General features: G+C 34.7%; 1 protein-coding gene across 2 annotated transcripts in view; it reads right to left on the bottom strand.

Annotated features, from left to right (window-relative positions):
- CSMD3 (CUB and Sushi multiple domains 3) overlaps nucleotides 1–20,247 on the bottom strand; it is a 1,203,192-nt gene that overhangs the window by 437,813 nt on the left and 745,132 nt on the right. For both annotated transcript variants that reach the window (XM_047783389.1, XM_047783390.1), the window contains 3 exons: nucleotides 18,799–18,981; nucleotides 14,378–14,704; nucleotides 10,692–10,886 (listed from right to left, as the gene is read on the bottom strand). In XM_047783389.1, coding sequence (XP_047639345.1) covers nucleotides 10,692–10,886; nucleotides 14,378–14,704; nucleotides 18,799–18,981 — 705 coding nt within the window. The remainder of the gene's footprint in view (nucleotides 1–10,691; nucleotides 10,887–14,377; nucleotides 14,705–18,798; nucleotides 18,982–20,247) is intronic.

Raw genomic sequence — 20,247 nt, 5'->3', positions numbered from 1 at the left:
GCTATGAAATCAGTTTCCCCTATGGCAGTCCTCTAGGAATGTAATTCTACCTTAATATGTAACTGAAAGAGGAGGGAGTCTATTATTAGATATGAACAGGTACACATGTGTGAACACACATTCTCTCTATGAGAACCACAAATACATTCTGATCTATGCCTCAGATTGTTACTCTAATTGCTCCCTCAAACAAATGCCCTCCTGAGAGTGCAATGCCTGTGAATGAGAAGGATTTCCTTTGCTAAGAGGCTAATTGAGACTGGAGAGAAAAATTCCTTATCCTCAAAGGAGAAGTTCATCAGACATGCCCTCCAGGCGTTCCTTCAAACAATGCTCTTGGGACTTTAGTCCCATCCTATTCACTCAAGGAATTCTCCCATATATCCCATTAGGAGCAGGAAGGAATTTAAGCCATAGTCATGAAGGGAGTTCCCTGCTGAGGGCAAGGAAGTTCTTGCTTGAGGAGGCATTTTATGGAACACTCTGAAATTTGTGGAACAAAAACAGAAATTCATCTTTCTTTCTTTCTTTCTTTCTTTCTTTCTCTTAATTATTGCATTCAAACATGCACTGACATATCTCCCTCTCCTTAAAGAAATGTTGGGCACATCCTCTAAAACTCTCATCACATTCATTATTAAAAAAAATTGGTCCAATCCAATTTAAACTTTTTATCTTATTTCCTCTACCCACCCACCCAGGGTGTATCTTTGAACACTTGAGAAGATAAGGAAGAAGGTGCTGATGGAAGACCAACACTCACTGATCTGTTGCAGGAAGGAGGACCCCTTCCAGGGCCAGAGAGTGGGCTCTTGCCTAACACTCAGAAATGAATTGCCCAAGAAGGTGCATCTGCTGATAAAGCAAAAGACTTTATTGGGAATGGACATCCAGGTGGAGAGCAGCAGGATAAGGGAACCCAGGAGAACTGCTCTGCCACATGGCTTGCAGTTTCAGGTTTTATGGGAGTGGGATTAGTTTCTGGGTTATTTCTGGCCAGTTGTCATGCTCCACCCATATTTGGTCTGGCTCAGGTGGTGTGCACACCTCTCTGCAAAGATAGATTCCAGTGCCAAGGAATGTGAGAGGTTGGTTGTCTCCTCCCTCCTACTGGGCCCTCTCAAATTCTTCTGGTTAGCCTTCAGGGCAGCACCTTGTTCCTTATCAGGGCCTCCTATTGTGAAGTGGCTATTACCTGGCCAAAGTGGGTGGTTTCAGTCAATAGTTCCTTAACAGATTAATTCCTGTATTCACTTCAGTAGTTGGAGCAGAGAAGACATTATCTTTTCATTCTCATCTTGTCCTTCTTTACTTATTTTTAGGTCCTTTTTTCCTATGGTGTGTTAGAGCTCAACTGAGGAAAAGTATGCAATTATAGTCCTCTCCTGACTTTGCTATTTCCTCAACTAGCCCCAAATGGTGTCTGAGACTTTGCATTTGTCAGATGTGGAAAATATTTTGTTCTTTCCATAAGGATAAAAAATGAGTTCTTTGGAAAGGCCAAGAAAGAAAAAGGTGGCTTCTTACTGCATAATTTCCTAGCAGAAGAGAAGCTCAACCTTTTCCAGTCACCTCCCTGCTTTCACCACTAGCAGTACAAGCTATGGTCTCTGGTCGTTGGGTTTCTTTTACCTAGGGACTGAGCCAGGGTAACTTCTTCAGTATTCATTTGATGCAAAGGAAACTCAAATCATTGACTTGCCAAATTGTTTCAACTAGCCAGCTTTCCCTCTCTTTAATCTGCCAGGTTTCTACAGTTTTCTTTCTCTTGTTCATTCAACATGGAAGGCAGATTAGCAAGTACACCATGTAATCAGATATCCACTGGGGATTCTGGTTCCTCTTTCTCACAGGCAACTGCATTCTCTTATTAGGGATTCTTTTAGAGTCCTTCTCCTTACCCTAGCTTGAAGAGAAGGAGACCAGCATCTTTCTTCCTATGAGGATAAAGGAAAAGCTCAACAACTTTTGACTGCAGTAGTTTAGATAGATAGATAGATAGATAGATAGATAGATAGATAGATAGATAGATAGACAGACAGACAGACAGACAATCTTGATCTCCCTTACTTTTTTTTTGCTGCTTATGTAAATTGGTAGTGGATTGGGTGAGATGATGATTGAGAGAGATGGGTCATTTAGAACCCACTTAATAAGCTACAAAGGAGGTATCTGAATCTCAGTTTTATATGGAGGTGGGGAGGACTGAAAGATTTTTTTTCCTTAGCTGTTATGGTAGAAGTTGCCAATCCCAAAGTAGCAGGAAAATATTCCTGTATACATTGTTAGCCATGCATTTTGCTCCTGTTGTTTTTCTTATCACAGAGGCTAAAATGACAACAATGTTCAAAGTTACTATTAGTCTTCACCAGGAAAGGGCGACTTTTCTTTCAGTTAGTCTTAACTTAGCATCTTAATTAAATCAACTGCTTTGCACCAATAGAATTCATCTGACTCTTCCTTCCAATGTATTTTATAAAATGTAATCCTTTTTATATATAAAGCAGTTCAATGAATGTATTACATCCTAATTATATTCAAGAACATGACCACATAATCCATAAGGCCAATATCACATTTCCATTTTTGTTGAGGAGATTGCTTTAGATCAAAGACAACATTCCTAGCTACAGTGAAGAGGGCATGGGAGACAAAGAGCCATGTATAAGGGAGAGAAGCAGACAGTATATATGTATCAGAGACTTCTGAGTCCCAATGGAAAAATAACTATGAGGGAACTAAATGGTTGACACAGGCAAACTGAAAAATGAACCATTTCTACATAACTGAACAGTAGCAAGGACAGGAACAGTAAGACTAGTCAGAAGGCCATTGCAGTAATGTAGGCTAGAGATGATGGTTGCTGTAACCAGGATGTCAACAGTTATGGAAGTAAGAAGTAGATGGGTTTTGAATATAGGTATTCAAGGTAGAGCTAACATATTTTTCTGATGGATTATATAACTGTTTTAGAAAGAAAGGAATCAGGAATCACTCCTAAGAATTTCACCTGAATTACTGGAAGAGAGGCATGGTATTAATGATGATGAAGAAAGTCTGTGACAGCATCGGGTTTAGAATGACAGAGAAGCTCATATCAGTTTTGGACAAGCTAAGTTTGAGATGCCTATTAAACATCTAAGTGGAGATACTAAGGAGGAAATTGAATAGATGAGTTTGGACTTTAGGACAAAGAAGTAGGCTGGAGATGTAAATTTGAGAGCCATCTACACATAGATGTTATTTAAAGCTGGAAACAGGATGAAAACCATGAATAGAGTGAATAGAAATAGACAGGAGAAAATATTCAAAACCTAGCTCTGGGACATATACAAAGAGATCACAGAGATGAGAAGAAACCAAGAAGAGAGATGAAAATGGTCTTGAGTGGTATATTTATTAAAATGAAATTTGATAAAATATGCAATTTTTTAAAATCACCTTTTTTCAGGAATGGTCAAATAGTTTTATAACTTTAAACTATTAAGGAATGTTTGATTTTAAAATGTAAATGACATGCATTTCAGATTTTATAAAGAAATAATGAATACATTTTAACCCAACTCTCATTTTTGGTCTGCAAATAAATTCTTATCATTCTTCAGACTACATGAGTAGAGTTCAGTAGCATTTTTTAATGGCATTCGCCAATGAATAAAAAATCCTCATACCTGCAAACAGTTTCATTCTGTGACTACAATAGCGATAGGAGACAATTTATGTCCAACTGTCTTGCTTTTTAAAGCAGGAAACTCTAGGTGACTTAGTGCTTATTGCTTGACACCTAGGGAGAGAACTTTCTTGTTTTATTCTAAGTCTCATGTCATGGTATCTCTTTCAAGTTCTTTGGAGATTCAATGGCTGGTTTATTACTGGCAAATACAGAAACAGACATTTATAAAGTAGAAATGCAATTCATAGAGTGGCTTGAAAAGATATGTCAAAAACTGAGCATGAGCAAGTTCTCTCAAAAAGGCAGGTTTTTCATTTTTTCTTTAAACAATGCATAACTTCTTATAAGGAGGTGGAGAACTATTCACCAAGCTTCCAAGTAGAAAACATTGCAACTTAAAACTATTGGAATGGGATGAACTAATCTTTCCTAGTGGCAGAGTACAATTGGACTGAATAAGTAGGTATTACGTTAATCTAAAGTTTATGTACAGAGGAGAAGGGCTGAAAAAATTTGAGCAAGAACACATGACAAGAAAGGAAAAATAAGGAAGAGAAGTACAGCTAAATGGTGACAGGACTGTGTGTGTGAGCAAACGAAAAAAAAAATGATCATGATGATGGTGATGATTTTTATATGTAACAGCTACCTTGAATGGGAGGGTGGCGGAAGATGTAGGTTAGGAAAATAATTGGCAAGCTTTCTAGTTACTGCATTGTTTAAAACTTTTTCATTCCAACCCAAAGAAAAACAAAGTAAAAAAAAAGTTTTATTTATTAATGATTTTTGAATATGATATAGTTGTTGAGTTTGCCTGAATCAAATCATGCCACACAATTGAGCCATTTTAGCAGCTACATTATTAGCAAAATTGTACTGCCAAATGGCAAAAAAAAAAGAAAGAAACATGAGCAGAATGTCTGTGCAAGGTCAAAAGAACATTATAGAGATTACTCTGAGACTGAAATGGCAATCTGGAGGAGAAAGCATAATTCAGGATAGGATGTTCCAGCTAGACTCTAAGTGCCAGAGGATTGGACCTGAGCAGTGTTACACAAATTCACAAAAACAACGAACTCAAGAAATTTTTCTTGAAATAACTCTCTGGAAAGTTGTTCTTAGATAAGTCCAAAGGACTTAGTTTCTTAGGACAACCAAGAGCTTTCTCAAAAAGGAAAGAGGTTGATATATGGTCTAGCACACTCCTCAAAGGACTGATCACTGCTGGTGGATTTCCAATTAAAGTGCCATAGTAACCATTAATTCAAGCCATTTCCCTCTTAGAAAATGGTCTTTTAAAATGTGTATGAAGGGGAGTTCACTTGTGGCACAGTGAGTCAAGGATCTGTTGTTGTCACTGCAGTGGCTCCGGTTGCTACTGTGGCTTGGGTTTTATCCCTGGCTCTCGAACTTTCACACGACACAGGTGCAACCAAACAAACAAACAAAAATGTGCATGAAGGGACAGTATGAGCTAATGAGAACGTTGCTGTCAGTTGTCAGTATTCTTGTATTATTTATTATTGTTGTTTTATCAGTAACCATGTCTCTGTAAAACGTGAAAAACTACAGTTCCTCCTCAAAAGGACAGCCGTTTTAGCCCACCTAATTTATTTCTGCTACTCTCTTGCTCTTGTAACCATTTGAGGTTATGACTCCTGCTCTATAGCATTGGGCATTTATTGCTATTAGTGGACTCAGATCCATTAAAACCTCCAAATGATGGCAGTTGGCTTTACCACAGTGGAGGGCATAAATATCCAGATGAATGTGAGCTGAGTGCAAATGTTGGAACAATATATACTGGACATGCAGTGCTCATGGAAATGTTTACAAACAAGACATCTCTAGGAAAAGGTATGGATAGGAGGATCAGGAACACATAAAAATTTCATGGCAGAGTGAACTAATAACCAATTTACCAAATAAACATGGACTCACTTCCCACTACAAAGGGTTTCATTAATCTGGTGAAGGAGATCAGAGCTGAGAATGATAAGTTAATTATGGCTATAGTTAAGATGCACTTAAGTGAAAAGGTCCCAGACAAAATGGACTTTAAACTAAAAATGATAAAAGGAGACAATGAAGAAAAGAAGCCAAATAATGATGGTCAGATCATTTGTGGTCAGGCATGTCTTAATCCTTTGGAGCTGGCCTTGAACAGAAAGAAAATAGGCAGACAAAAACTAGGGTTTGCTAAAGACAATAAGAAAACCTCTCTGAGTGGGTCAAACATTTATCTTTTTTCTTCTATGTAGCAATGTTAGTCATGAGGAACATTTCAGTGACTAGAAATCTTCTGGGATTTTACTGGCTGAGAAAAAGATTCCAGGATTTGAGGATGAGGGATGATGACACAAGTTTGCACTACTTATTGCTGCAAAGAAAACCTAGTAGCCCACTACTCTTTTGAGAAAAATTATTAAGTAAAAGCATCAGCTTAATCTGTGTTTCAGGAGATAGAGACACACACACAGGAGAAGGAAATAAACCCAAATGTAGTTATGGTGTGCCTTTCCTCCCTTTTACAAATTTTCTAGCACCAAGTTTGGTTAAAGGGACTTGGAAGGACACATGTAGACGAGCCTGGCAGTGCCCTCAGAGGCCTCTGAAAGGATTCTAATACAGAAAAAGAAAGAAAAAGCGTGTGATAGAAGGAATTCCAAGGGGAAAGATTCTCAAAAGAATACTGTACTTCCTGAGGGCTGAATTTGGTGGGGAGGCTCACAAAGTCCCCAACAGGGAGCTTGGGCTGTGTGGGACAAAAGAATAAATGAATATTTTTGGGAAAGAAAGGGAGACTGTTTGTACAGTTGCCATGAGTGGAAAACTTTGATGGAGAGAGAGGATGATTTTTAGGAAGGCTTCTAGGTGAAAAATCATGAAAATCCTTGGGCGCTACCATTAAAGGAGACCTATGACGACCATTCTTACTATTTTTCATGGTTTCAGGATGTGTGTTTGAAAGAGACACCATGCAGAGACTGGCCCTAGATAGAGCCTGTTATTTTCTGACTACTGTCTAAGCGTGGGTGAAGGAGGCATCGATTGTTACTAAACTGAGTTAGGCTGACAGTTTGTGGAATTCAAAGTGAATGATTTCAATGCTAATTATAAAAATTAATGTATTTTGTTTTCCCTTAGCAAAACTAAAAGATCACAAAGCTTTTTAAAGCATCTAATCTTTCCTCCTTTTGAGGAAATTTGATCAACTCATTCTAAAGAAAAAAGGTTCAAATTTTCACAAAGCCTAAATCCATATTAATTAATGAATCGAGGTTCAACTTCAGGTCAGTGAATAAAATGTATAACCCAATTCTGTTAACAACTGTATTCAAGCTGTCTGAAATAAAGCTAAGTTCAGCTGTGGGATCACAAACCTGCAACACATTGTGATTTTATTTCTCCCTTTTGGTTTGAACAATCCTGCCTGTGACAGATAAAACATTTCTTTTCACTTTGCTCAAAGATTTTCCACAATTTTAGGGTTGAAGACTGGTTGACATAGATGGATCACTAATTTGCCAATATGCTTAAACTTCTACACAATTATTATAGAGAGGAGTTGAGGGGGAGAGGGCAATCTTTAAGGGAGCTGAAGCCCTGAGTTATCTTACCTAAACATTGTATGCTGATTTCCCTTGCTCTATAAATTATGATTAAAACAAATTATTTTCTACTTTCTAATTTTAACAGACAGAAATCCATAAACAGCAATTATTAACAATGCATTTGATTTTGGAATGTTTCATGTGAAGAAAATAAAAGTAGAAAGTTATTTATATTAATCAAAACCTATGAACATGTACATATTTCATCCAAATGAAATGTTTAGTATATGATAAAAAAAAGTTTTACCTAAAATATCTAGCATATACTGGAGACTATGAGCATATATTTGCATATACTCTAAAAGATAAAGTATAATAAACAATAAGCAAAACTTTTCTGTCAAAATACGGAAGGTATAAAAAACCAAAAATACAGGCAGAGAGAGCTCCCAGACATAGTTCTTTGTATAAGCTGGAATGACTGTGTGGCAGCTTGAGGAGTGAGGGAGGAAGAGGTGCGATTTAAAAAAATAAAGAAAAATAAAACTCAGGAAAAGAAAAAAAATAGCTGCCCTCAGCTACTCTCAGGCTTTTGTTGTTAGTTCCTAAGTAGACTTCAGGCAAAGCTAAAGAAAATCTTTACAAGCCTTAATTAGTCTTAGAAATGAAATCTGTCAGACTTAGTTATACAGGGGCTGACAGCAGTCTGCTTTATTGGGTGGAATCTGGCTCAAAACACAACCTGAGATATGACAGGTAATCTGGCAGGTGCCATTTTTTTTTGTCTTTTGTCCTTTTAGGGGCGCACCTGCGGCTTATGGAAGTTCCCAGGCTAGGGGTCTGATCAGAACTGTTGCTGCCGGCCTACGCCAGAGCCACAGTAACACCAGATCTAAGCCATGTCTGCGACCTACACCACAGTTCACAGCAATGCCGGATCCTGAACCCACTGAGTGAGGCCAGCGATTGAACCCGCAATCTCATGGTTCCTAGTCGTTTCAGCTGCACCACGACAGGAACTCCAGGTGCCATTTTAAGACTGCTTCTAACCCATTACTATTCTGACCTGCCTGACTCCAGCCTTAGCCTTAGAGATGTTTCCTTATCCTTAGTGTTAGATCCATAAATTGACAGGTGAGCCCACTGCATGAAACTTCACTCACAAACACAGAAAAAAATATTCTCCTTTGGAAACCTTATTAAGTTTGCATTAGGACATCTGAAGGGCCTATTGGCCTATGCCAAATTATATTTCTGAATATATTTACTTATTTGTAAAACTTAAATACCATTCTTTTTTTTTTTTTGTCTTTTTGCTATTTCTTTGGGCAGCTCACGCGGCATATGGAGGTTCCCAGGCTAGGGGTCGAATCGGAGCTATAGCAACCGGCCTTCGCCAGAGCCACAGCAACGCAGGATCCGAGCCGCGTCTGCGACCTACACCACAGCTCATGGCAACGCCGGATCGTTAACCCACTGAGCAAGGGCAGGGACCGAACCCGCAACCTCATGGTTCCTAGTGGGATTCGTTAACCTCTGCGCCACGATGGGAACTCCCCCATTCATTTTTTTATGGTGAAAGAGCTCGCTAAAATTGCTCTCTCAAATAAAACAGTAATTAATTAATTTGTTGATATCAACCTCATTATTTTCACCTCCCAGGCTGCAAGGCACCAAGCAGCTCCTAATCCAAACCCAAGGTTAGGCAAACCAGGATCCTACAAGACTCAACAGTTACCTAGAGGTGGACTTTGTGTCTGTCCACTGGGACTATAAACAACTCCCAGTGCAGGGGAGGGAGAGGCTTAGGTTATGTCACTTCCAAACCAATGTGGTTTCCCATTGCCACAGGACACTTTTTAACTTGTTTAGCACTGTTTACAAAGCATGTCATCCTCCAGAGTCCTCAGTATTCATCAAACTCATGCCCTTCTGTCCTCTACCCCAGTCTCACTGAATCAGTGCTAAGCTTCTTGCCTGAAGGAAACCTTTATCCCCTACTTTTCTTTCAAATACTAATCTAGGCTTTCTTGACTGATTCTTCAAGTCTAGGTCAGAGATCTATGGTTAAGAGAAAGAATGAGCTCCAGGGCAAAGCATGATGGCAGGGGGGTGGGGGGTGGGGGAAATTGAACATTACTTTCCATTTTTCTCTTTTTATTTTAGACCTGTATTATTCAATTCTATTATATATTTTAAACATAATAGCATAGTCATAGCTATTGTAAGGGTAACCCCTACTAAGCCCATAATATTTGAGCTCTGGAAAAGAACAGTGTAGTCATCTATTTCAGCCCCTGATGTTACAAATGAGAAAATGATTAGAAGGGGAAGGAGATACCAGCTGAAAGAGGTAAGATGAAAATTTAATTGTATGGTCTGGACTTCACCAGGAGACATGAAAATGTTCAATGAAATTCAACCTTTATAGGCAATAGCTGTATTATTCAATTAAGTCTGTTATACTTTGGAAAAGTGTATATTCAATATTCTCAATTTATCAGCTAGAAATTGAGAAAACAAAGGTTCCAATGTCAGTTTGGGCACAACTAAGAATAATTGAGAAAGCAGGAAAAAGAAGAAACCACTTAAAATTGTTACCTAATCATTACATAGTGATTTATTAAAGGGTGTTTCATGGTTCTAGTTCATCTAAATGTTAGTAAAAGTTATTTTATATATTTTTTAATAAAATGGATATGTAACCTTTGGTACTAGAGTAGGAGAAAAATAGAATTCAGAACGTTAATTCCTATTGTGACACTTCTGAATAAAGTCTCCCCCTCACAGACACACACTCTTATAGATTCTAAATCAATATACTATGTATTTGATATATTTTGTCTTTAAGATGATCATCATTCCTTGTTACCAGTATAATGTGTGACTTTATGTAAATATATATATATTCAAAGACATATACTTTCAAATGCTTTATATATAGTTAACACATATATTTTGTCCTGAACTTTCTTGACAGAATTCTATTGGGCAAATCAAAATTGAAAAAAAAAAGGAATTAATTACTGTGCCCACAAAAATTATACATTTTAAATAATGGCTGCTTTATTTTAGCATAAATTATTCATTGAAATTAATAATAGTTAACACATTTTTTAAAATACGTTTATACCATGAATAGATGAAAATACACAGAAAAATAGGACTGGAAATTATAAAGTATACTCAGGTATAACTATGAAATATATTAAAGATAATCTGCACATGCAACCAATGATGTATCTCTTTTAATTAGAGCTCTTTTTAAAGGGAGCTTCTAAAAGATTTCTTAAAAAAACAGTTTAACATGAAAAATTAAAAGTGTAATTTAGCTAAATACCATATGTCTAAAGTATAATATTAAAAGACATTTTAAGATAAAGCTTACAACAACGCATTTCCTGCTATGATTTCTAGTACACAGTGATGATGGAATTATATTTTTTACTGACCATTGTGCTTACCTCCACATCGTGGAATTGGTCCACTCCACATCACTTTTCCATCCATAAGAATACATGTAATTGTTTCTGTCCCCTGGGTTTTAATAAATCCTTCTTCACAAATAACTGAAATCGAACTTCCTAATTGAAAGTTGTCCCCAAACCGCCTTGCATTGATTGGTATTCCAGGATCAGGACACTCATTATGTCCAAATGCTTGAGAAGAGCAAAAAAGAAAAACAAACTAGCAGTAAGAGACACACTGTTGAGAATTCGGGGTAAGAAAGTGAATTTTAAAAAGGTTATGTTCATTTCTAGAAAAGCCTTTATATATCTATATATACACATATATATTGCACTCCTCTGACTATACCTGTTTTCCTGTGATGTGTAATATATGTGATTGTTTTAAAATATGAACTACACTCTAAAATACAAAATTTCAAAATAGAATTGCTTCTTCTTATTTCTTGAAATCAGTAGCCTTATCTATGCAAAAATTTCCAGTACAAGCTGGGCAGAATTCCCATTAATGTGAATACAGAGAAGGTCGACTATGTTCCCTTGGAAAATTTTCTTGTGATTCACTGAATGAAGAGGTAGTCTCACTGTGAGAATTAAAGTGAAATATTTCAATCTAGCATGAAAGTCTCACTTTTTAGAAAATAAATTTCCATTTATCATTTATACACTGTCATCTAGCAAAAGGGAAGAGAGCAAATTCTTTTGCAACTACTATGTTGTAGGCATTGTGATAGGAGCTTTATATATATTATTATCTGACTTAACATTTAGAACAGCCTGATGAACAAAGAATAGCCATTTACTCTAAAGAGTAATGTGAGATTCAGAAAAGTTAAGTAGCTTGCCTTAGAACACAGAGATAGTATTGAAATGTATACCCTGGTCTGCTTTAAATTTTTTCTCAACAACATACCATATCTTGGGTTATTTGTTTCATGTCTCTCAAGAGAATGTGAATTCTTTTATTCAGGGCCATTATTTTATTTTACTTTATATTTCCCAGGATGTGTATTTAGCTCTGTTTCAGCAAATAGCAGAAATGTAAGGGCAATGTTCATACTTAACATTCCTCATTGGTTATAGATTACTTGAGCTCTAGATTTGCATTGTAAATTTTAAATTAGGGTAATATAAATGGAAGAATATCTAAAGTAGCAAAGTCTAAATATGTAAAATATTTTGAGGTATTTACAACTTCATATTATATTCATACTGCATGAGTATCGGCAGTTATTTTAAATTTTCTCACTAAATCATCACTGTGATATTGTTCATAAATTATATAATTGTATTATCCTGTCTCCTTATTTTTAAGTTGAACTGTACAAAATAATATTAAGGTACATTCTAAAATATATAAAATCTATTTTTGTAAATACACTTATTCTAATTATTCTTTTCTGTTGTGCCTTTAAAAAGCTCAATTTTGATTCAGCCTATATATAATGCCTGATGGATAATTTTTCAGAGAACTACTAATTAAGTAGTAAGCATTAAATATAAAAATTTGCATACAACTGGTTAAATTATTTACTAGAGAAACAGAACAAGGGAGAAGAGGTATACCTCCATAATACCTTCAGGGTATCACAAATATCGAAGTTAAAAATATTATGAATTTAAGATAAAAATTGCATATAGATAAATGCATATATGCATCTGTATTTATACATATATATGAAACATTTTTAAAAGGACTTACAGATAAAGCAAGCATTTTATACAGCTAGTCTCTATGACACATGTCACAGCTAATTTAACTTTAATGATGTGCAATCACATGTTGACAATTTATTAGTGACAGTATTCACTAAGACTGTCACTTTGAAAAGACAATAACTGCATTTTGTTACTAACTGACAAAACTCAGCATTAAATGGACTGAGGGAGGGTGGGGGGGTAGGGAGAAGGGTGCAATTTTTTTTTTAAAGAGCAGGAAATTAAATCCCATTAAAATATGACACAAATATTAATTCATCAAGTTGGTCAATATCTGACAGAGCATGGTAGCTTTGAAGAAAAACAATAAAAATCACTAGTATTCTATAACTTCAGGTAAAACATGTGCAAATGGAAACATTGGTAAGTCTGATTACTTACTAAGGTATTTTCTCCTTTGTGTGATTCATATTTTTGCTATATTTATACTAACCATGTTATTTTCAGAAAAAATAAGGTGCACCTTTTGAAATAAAAAAATATATGGGTGATAGTAATAGCTAAATAATCTTAAAGAACTGTTAATTCTGGAATACAATAAACACAATAATAAATAAGAATTGTCTTGGGAATAGTTCAGAATCCAACTGCTAATGTTTATTGAGCATTTACTAGGTATATAGCTAAATTACAAACATGTATCCCACTACTTACTCTGAGTAATTAAAACATAATTTTATGGCAATATGAAAATTTAAGCGTATTTTTTTCCCTGCATTTTTGGGCCTCCTCTCTCCTCTTTTGTATGCATTGTGCACCTGAATTAACCAGACTTCCTTAGGAGATAATCTTCCTTCTTAATCTCACAAAGGATCACATCGACTCACTACCTGCTTTGTATGTGCAGATCTGGACTGTGTAAACTATTAGCATATCATTTGACTATAACCCTTTGTCTCAAAAACCTTCATAACTGTACTTAGACAGAGCTTCAGAGCTTCCTGAAAGATTGTCTCCTGGGTTATAGTCCCCAGATTGGCTTGGAAAAAAATTTCCATTTCTTTCTTAGATCAACAATTGATTATAATTTTCATTGACTACTCCTTACAAAAACCTCATGTTGGAGTTCTTGCTGTGGCTCAACAATAACAAACCCTTGTAGTATCCATGAGGTTGTGGGTTCAATCCCTGTATTTTCTCAGTGGGTTAAGGATCCAGTGTTGCCATGAGCTGTGGTGTAGGTGACAGACGTGGCTCAGATCCTGCATTGCTGCAATAGTGGTGTAGGCCAGCAGCTGCACCTCCAATTTGATCCATAGTCTGGGAACTTCCACATACCATGGGTGCGGGCCTAAAAACAAACAAACAAACAAAAAACTCACAAAACCCCAATGTGATTTTATGGATGAGGATACTGAGACTCTATTATTAAACTTAAAAATGCAGCAAAGCCAATAATGGAAGTTGCATAGTTTGACTTTAGAGCTGATATTCTTAATCACTAAGCTATCTCCGCCCCACAGTGGCCTTACTAAATCAGCTCAGTAGTCTACTACCCCCAAATCAGAATTTCCTTCTTTGTGATATTTTGGTAGTCTTGTGATTTTTATCTTTGGAAGTTTAACAGTGTTGTCATTATTTGTTTAGATTTATGAGCATCTCGAAGGAAAGATTTATCTCCCTTTCATGTTTGCATACATATAAGAGAGCAAAAAAATGAGATATATAGTAGATTTGAGATTAGGCTTATAAGATTTAATGGAATCAGCTAATATGTTGGTTGATATTGTATTGGTTAAACTGTATTTTAAATATATTTCCTTAATATCAGGCCTCTCGCAAAGAGAAATGACACAATCAGGAACAAACTATGGTTAGAAATCAAGGAATAAAAGACTATCTCTGATACAAATTATGTATGTCATTCATACAAGTTTCCTTACCTGTGGAAGAAGATATGGTTTATATGATTTCTTTCTAGCTCTGACTTGTATAAATATATTACACAGGAAAACTGAACTTACTGTTATAAGTGATGTTAAAGCCACGTCCTGACATCGAGTGATCAGCTTGAAATTCCAATCGTAGTATATGACTGTTACTAGTAAGATGAGAAGGCACCTCAGCCCCAGTAAATGTTCCAAGAATTGGGGAGTCTGGAGAATCCCCATCTTTAACAGCAAGGAAGTCAAACTGGGATTCCAGATCAAAGTCATTGAAAGAAAGGTGTATCCGACTCCCTGGATCAGAGATTATTGTCCAGATGCAATTTAAATTATTTCCATACCCTTCTGGATAATCAGGAGAAAGGACTGTCCCCATTGGTGCAGTAAAGTTAGAGAGGCAAGGAACTGTTAAAATAGAAAGATTGTAAAATACAATAAATGTTCAAAAGTAATATATTACCTTATTTTGCCATATCCAACAATTATAATAATCAAATAGCAGTTCAAAAAAATAATCTTAAACAATGTAATTTATCTTATAAAACAGGAAAAAATGTTACCATTTTCACATTACTAGTGAAGGCAACTAGTACTTTGAATTACTGTATGCTTAAATATGCACAAAACATAACTGGAGTAATGACAGCTATTTATTTTGATATTTATCCGCGTTACAGTGCAGTGCGAAGTTTTAGTTTCTATGCTGAAAAAAATACTAGAGAAATATATAAATATTTCCATAGAAACAATAATGTTCAAAAAATAGTTGATGGCAATATGTATTGGTCTCAAAATATTTTAGGTCTCAAAATATTTGTCTAAATTTCTGCCTAGAAAAGTTTATTATCTTATACTGAAATATAACAAAAATATATTAAAGAGTACAACACACATACTGGTATAAAATATTGTGATTATTTGATTTTTTCATTTATTAAAAAAAGTGAAATGTCATTGTTTTAATTTGCATTTCCTTGCCTAGTAGTGATGTTGAATATTTCTCATTTGTTTATTAGATATTTGTATTTTCTTTTTTCCTAGAATTATCTGCTCATGAATGCTGATCATTTAAGATTATGACTTGGTTTATAATATTCATATTATTGTTTCCCATTTTTTTTATTTTTAAGTTAATACTTTAGTATAAGTATTCTAATTTGAATATTAAAAATAACCATGTCTTTTGGGAATCCTCACTGTGGCACAATGAGTTAAGGATCAGGAGTTATGGCAGCTGTGGCTTGGATTTGATCCCTGGCCTAGGAACTTCTGTATGACAGGGTGTGGCCAAAAAAAAAAAATCTCTTTTGTAATTTTTACATGGCTTTTAAGCTTCGATCTTTTATTGGCATTCAGAAATTAGACCAATACCTATATCATTATCTATAGAAATGTAGTTACATAGACACAACTAGCTATATCTACATATATGTGTAAGATTATAAAATATGTACAAGAATGGTAAGAATTATAGTCTATATAATTTTTATCATTCTTTTAATAAATATACTTTGCAACTAAAATATGATTTTTCTGTTAGAAGTTGAAGCCAAGGTTTGAAAACTAATAGCCATAGGGCTGAATCCACATTGCAACTGTGTTTGGTTTAGTTTTTCCTTATGTAGCCACAAAAACTTGAAATCATATTTTAAAATCATCATGTTTCACATTTTAGGGGAAAAACCTGGAGGTCTAGCTCATTTTGAAAAGTTAATGCACTCCAGTTCCCTACCACTTCCATAACTGGTACACACATATTTAGTCCTGCTCCCTCTTGACATTTTTACCTGCTTGCAACCTGGAATCATTGGATTCTATAACCCTGATCTAAACTAAGGGTAGGAAAACTTAAATACTTTTGCTTTATAAACTGCATGATCGTTTTTGCAACTAAAGTCTGCCACTGCAGTAGGAAAAAAGCCATGGACGATAAGAAAATGAAAGTACAACGTTATGTTCCAATAAAACTTTATAAAACTAGGCTTCCGGCTGGACCAGTCTCTGATCTAAATGATCCCCATCTGGGGAAGGGCTGACCAGATCTCCCTTATCAGATGCTAATCTCCCTTATCAAATAAGTAGATGTCTGTACAATACTTTTGTCTTTAATTATAGCAAAAGATGTTTTTATGTAAATTCTTTTGACCCAGTGTTATATTTCTGTGTCATCCTAATTTTACGGTGATAACTTAATATTATATTTTAGCATCCACATAAGCACTTTGCTTTTAAAAAATTCTCATCTAGGAGTTCCTGTTGTGGCTCAGTGGTAATGAATCCAACTGGTATCCATGAGGAAGCAGGGTTCAATCCCTGGCCTTGCTCAGTGGGTTAAGGATCCAGCATTGCCATGGGCACAGATGCTGCATTGCTGTGGCTACAGCCAGCAGCTACAGCTGCAATTCAACCCCTAACCTGGGAACTTCCATATGCTGCAAGTGCAACCCTAAAAAAAAAATTTCATCTCTTCTTGCCTTTTTTTTCTGTTACCTAATTGTATTCCAACACATTAGATCAAGTTCCAAGAAATAATGTTAGGATTTTGATGGAAACTTCAAAGCAATTTCTATATAATTTACATACTTAATATAATGTCTTCTCATTCAGGAATATGGCATCCATGGCATCTATCTTTATTTTTTTCATAAAGTTTCCTATTCTCAATAAGTTTATAATTTCATTTTGTGAGTTACTTGGATTTTTTAAAATTCTATATATTTTATAACTTTATTCTTGATTATCTTTTAATTATATTTCCAAATTAGCTATTGGTGATATATAAATACATTATTAATCGCTACCTATTTATCATATATCAGGATGTGGGATTTAATTCTTTTTAAAATTGTGGAAAGTGTTCTCTGGATTTTCAAGAGTTTTAATATTTGTTTTAGTCAGAATTATTTAAAATATTTTATTAAATGCATTTTAGTATCTATTAAAATTATTTAAAAAGTGTTTTCCATTTTGACGTGATTCTTCAGTATTACACAAAGATTGTTTTCTTGGAAGAATATCTAGAACTAAAGATCTTCAAGAAAAGTCTTTTGAGTATTATTAAGCTTTAGATCATGCTGATAGAACAGAATCAGGCTCTTCTAATATCATTTCTTTTCTCACAACATCGCAAGGTGATATTGTTAGGAGAATCGACCTTAAACTGAAAGGGCGTTAAAAAAATTTCTGAGCATTCTTCTCCTAGACCTCCTAAAGAGCAAGCAAAACATATTTTAATTAGGGAAATTTCTGCCAAATTCTAAAAAACACCCACTTAGTTGAAATGTAAGCTATCACAGCAATATGTATCTAGACACTTTAATGAGAAACAGCAATACTCATTTCATAGACATATGAAAATGTCTGGCCTCTATTCACTTTAAAACTTCTTCTCTTTATTTTTTTTATTTGTTAGTTTTGGCTACACCCACCCATGACACATGGAATTTCCTGGGCCAGGGGTCAAACCCCAGCCATAGTAGGGACAATGCCAGATCCTTAAACCATTGAGCCACCAGAGAATTTCTTAGTAAATGTTTTAAAATGTTAAATAATCAACATTGTCAATAAAGTAAAATGTGTGTTTTGAAACACATATTAAAATTCAGATAAAATGCTGGTCTTGAAAAGTGCTACTATTTTTTTAAGCCAGTTAAACACTGAAGCAAATTTTGTGTGAATACCTTTGTAGGGAATAAAGAATTTCACAAATGAAAATATTTAGCATCATAAGTTGGATATAGATAAAAAGTTTTATATTTTAAAACCAGAAAATCATTACTTTCGAGGTTATGAACTTGTATGTTATCATTTATATTGAACACTAAAATGCAAAATTTTCAGTATTGCACTAACACCCCGTAATCTGTATTTGTTGGTAATGAAGATAGCATTTAATTTAAAAGCATATCAATAGATAAGGCAAATTATATTTTTGTTGCAGCTAAAATTGAAATGCTTTAACATATTTGAAGAAATACATTCTTTTAATCCAAGCATAATTGTATGTCATAAACATTAATGGATTTTTTTCTGCGTAATACAAATAAATGGCACTTAAATTATGCATTAGTGTGAGCACCTACAAGCAAAAATAAGTTAATGCATTATACATAGAATATAAGCTTTAGGTATTTTAAGTGTTTCTGATTGCAAACAAGCATACACTATCTTGTTAAAATAATGAGTCTATTAGAATTAGCTCAGATGTACAATTTCCATAAAAGCATGCTATCTATAAAGTATAAAATGCCACCAATAAAATGTTATGAGAACATATGTAAAATATACTTCACAATTACCAAGTGAACTATGTTAACTTTATTTAAATCTGCAATGAAATTTATAATTGGCATAAGCACACTTGTTAAAGATAGTATCAAAAAGTGCCACTCGTTCAAAATAATAACATGGTTCCAATTCTTTGCAATTAATTCCAAAAGCAATTATATGCAAGGACAGGGTAACATATGCTATCTGGAAGCAAAGCACTTGGTACTCACAGATACAGATGGGTATGTTTGCAGACCACTGGTTATTCTCTTGACAAACAATGGATTTCTCTCCAATTAATTCAAATCCAAACTGGCATTCAAACCTTAAAACATCACGATTAGAAAATCCATCACCTTCTCTAATTCCATATAAGGGTGTACCAGGATCACCACAACTTTCTTTTTCAATTTCTGTAAAAATAGATGATTTAAGTCAGCTTTTAAGGGTTTCAGGAATATGATATCCATATAGTTGATTTAGAGATGTACACACTCTATAGCAAAGATATTTCAGAGCAAAGATGAAAATGTTCTCCAAATTAGTATACTTCTCTCATTTTGTAGATAGGGAATCTGAGGTCATCAAAGGTAATGCAATTGTTCCTAACAGAAAAATTATGAAGATTCCAATTTTCTGTTTGTACTATATACATAAACACTTACATATACATACATACATGTGAATTTTCCCCAAATTCCAAAAACTTTTCTAATTTTTTAATCTGTACATGAAACAGGAAATCTTTAGATTGAATCCAGGTCATAAAGTAACGTTCTCCACCTATGTGCTCCTAGAGCAATCAGTAAATACCTTCCACACAGGCTCTGCCACTCTCCCTAGTACTTGGTTGAATTACTTCTCCAACAAGATACTCCAAAACACTCCTCAGTGCAGGAATCAATTTTGCATTCCAAATTAGCAGACATGTTTCTCAAAAAATGTTTCTTGGAGAATTACATTGAAGGAGGTTGAAAAAAAAACTTTGAAATGCACATTAAAACACCTTTTCAACATGTACTTAAGGAAACTCCAAATATAAAGGTTCTTCATTGTGAAGCTATGAATGTCAATTGTAGATTTTTGCAGTGATTGCTTTGGGTTTTTTTGTCTGTTTTGCTTTTTTTCCCCAGCTGTGCCAGTTATTCTATAACTTGCTGTATTTTTAACCCAACTATTATTTTGGAAATATTTTTGAATGCCCTTGTATCCTTAACAGAAAACATAGTTATAACGATTACTTAATACATTGGATCTGATATGATGTTTTATTTTTATCTGTGTCATAGTTACATTGGTCTATAATTTTTTTATTGTGCGGTTCCTAACCAGACTTAATATCAAGGGAAGAGGTTAGCAATTTTCCAACATTCACTAGTCTTTCAGACTAGTTTTTATAACGAGAAATTGGATCCTCGAGTGTTAGAATTTGCCAAAAATAGTCTGGTATAATTTTTAGGTAGCTATCTGACTACCATTTCAATCTTCTAAGTTTATTTTCCTATAAAGCTTTTTTGTTTTTTGTTTTTGTTTGTTTGTTTTTTGGTGGAGGGAGCAATATTAGCAATATATATATGTTACGAAGTGAAATTGTCCAAGGTTTCCAAGTTTGGTTTAATAGAATCATGTTTCAGAACCTTTAAATATCTCTTTATAGGTATGTCAAACTTTCTCAATTC

Source organism: Phacochoerus africanus, chromosome 6, assembly GCF_016906955.1.
Source record: "Phacochoerus africanus isolate WHEZ1 chromosome 6, ROS_Pafr_v1, whole genome shotgun sequence".
NCBI lineage: Eukaryota > Metazoa > Chordata > Mammalia > Artiodactyla > Suidae > Phacochoerus > Phacochoerus africanus.
The sequence above is the reverse complement of the archived record's forward strand: the minus strand, read 5'-3'. Positions and strand labels throughout refer to the sequence as shown.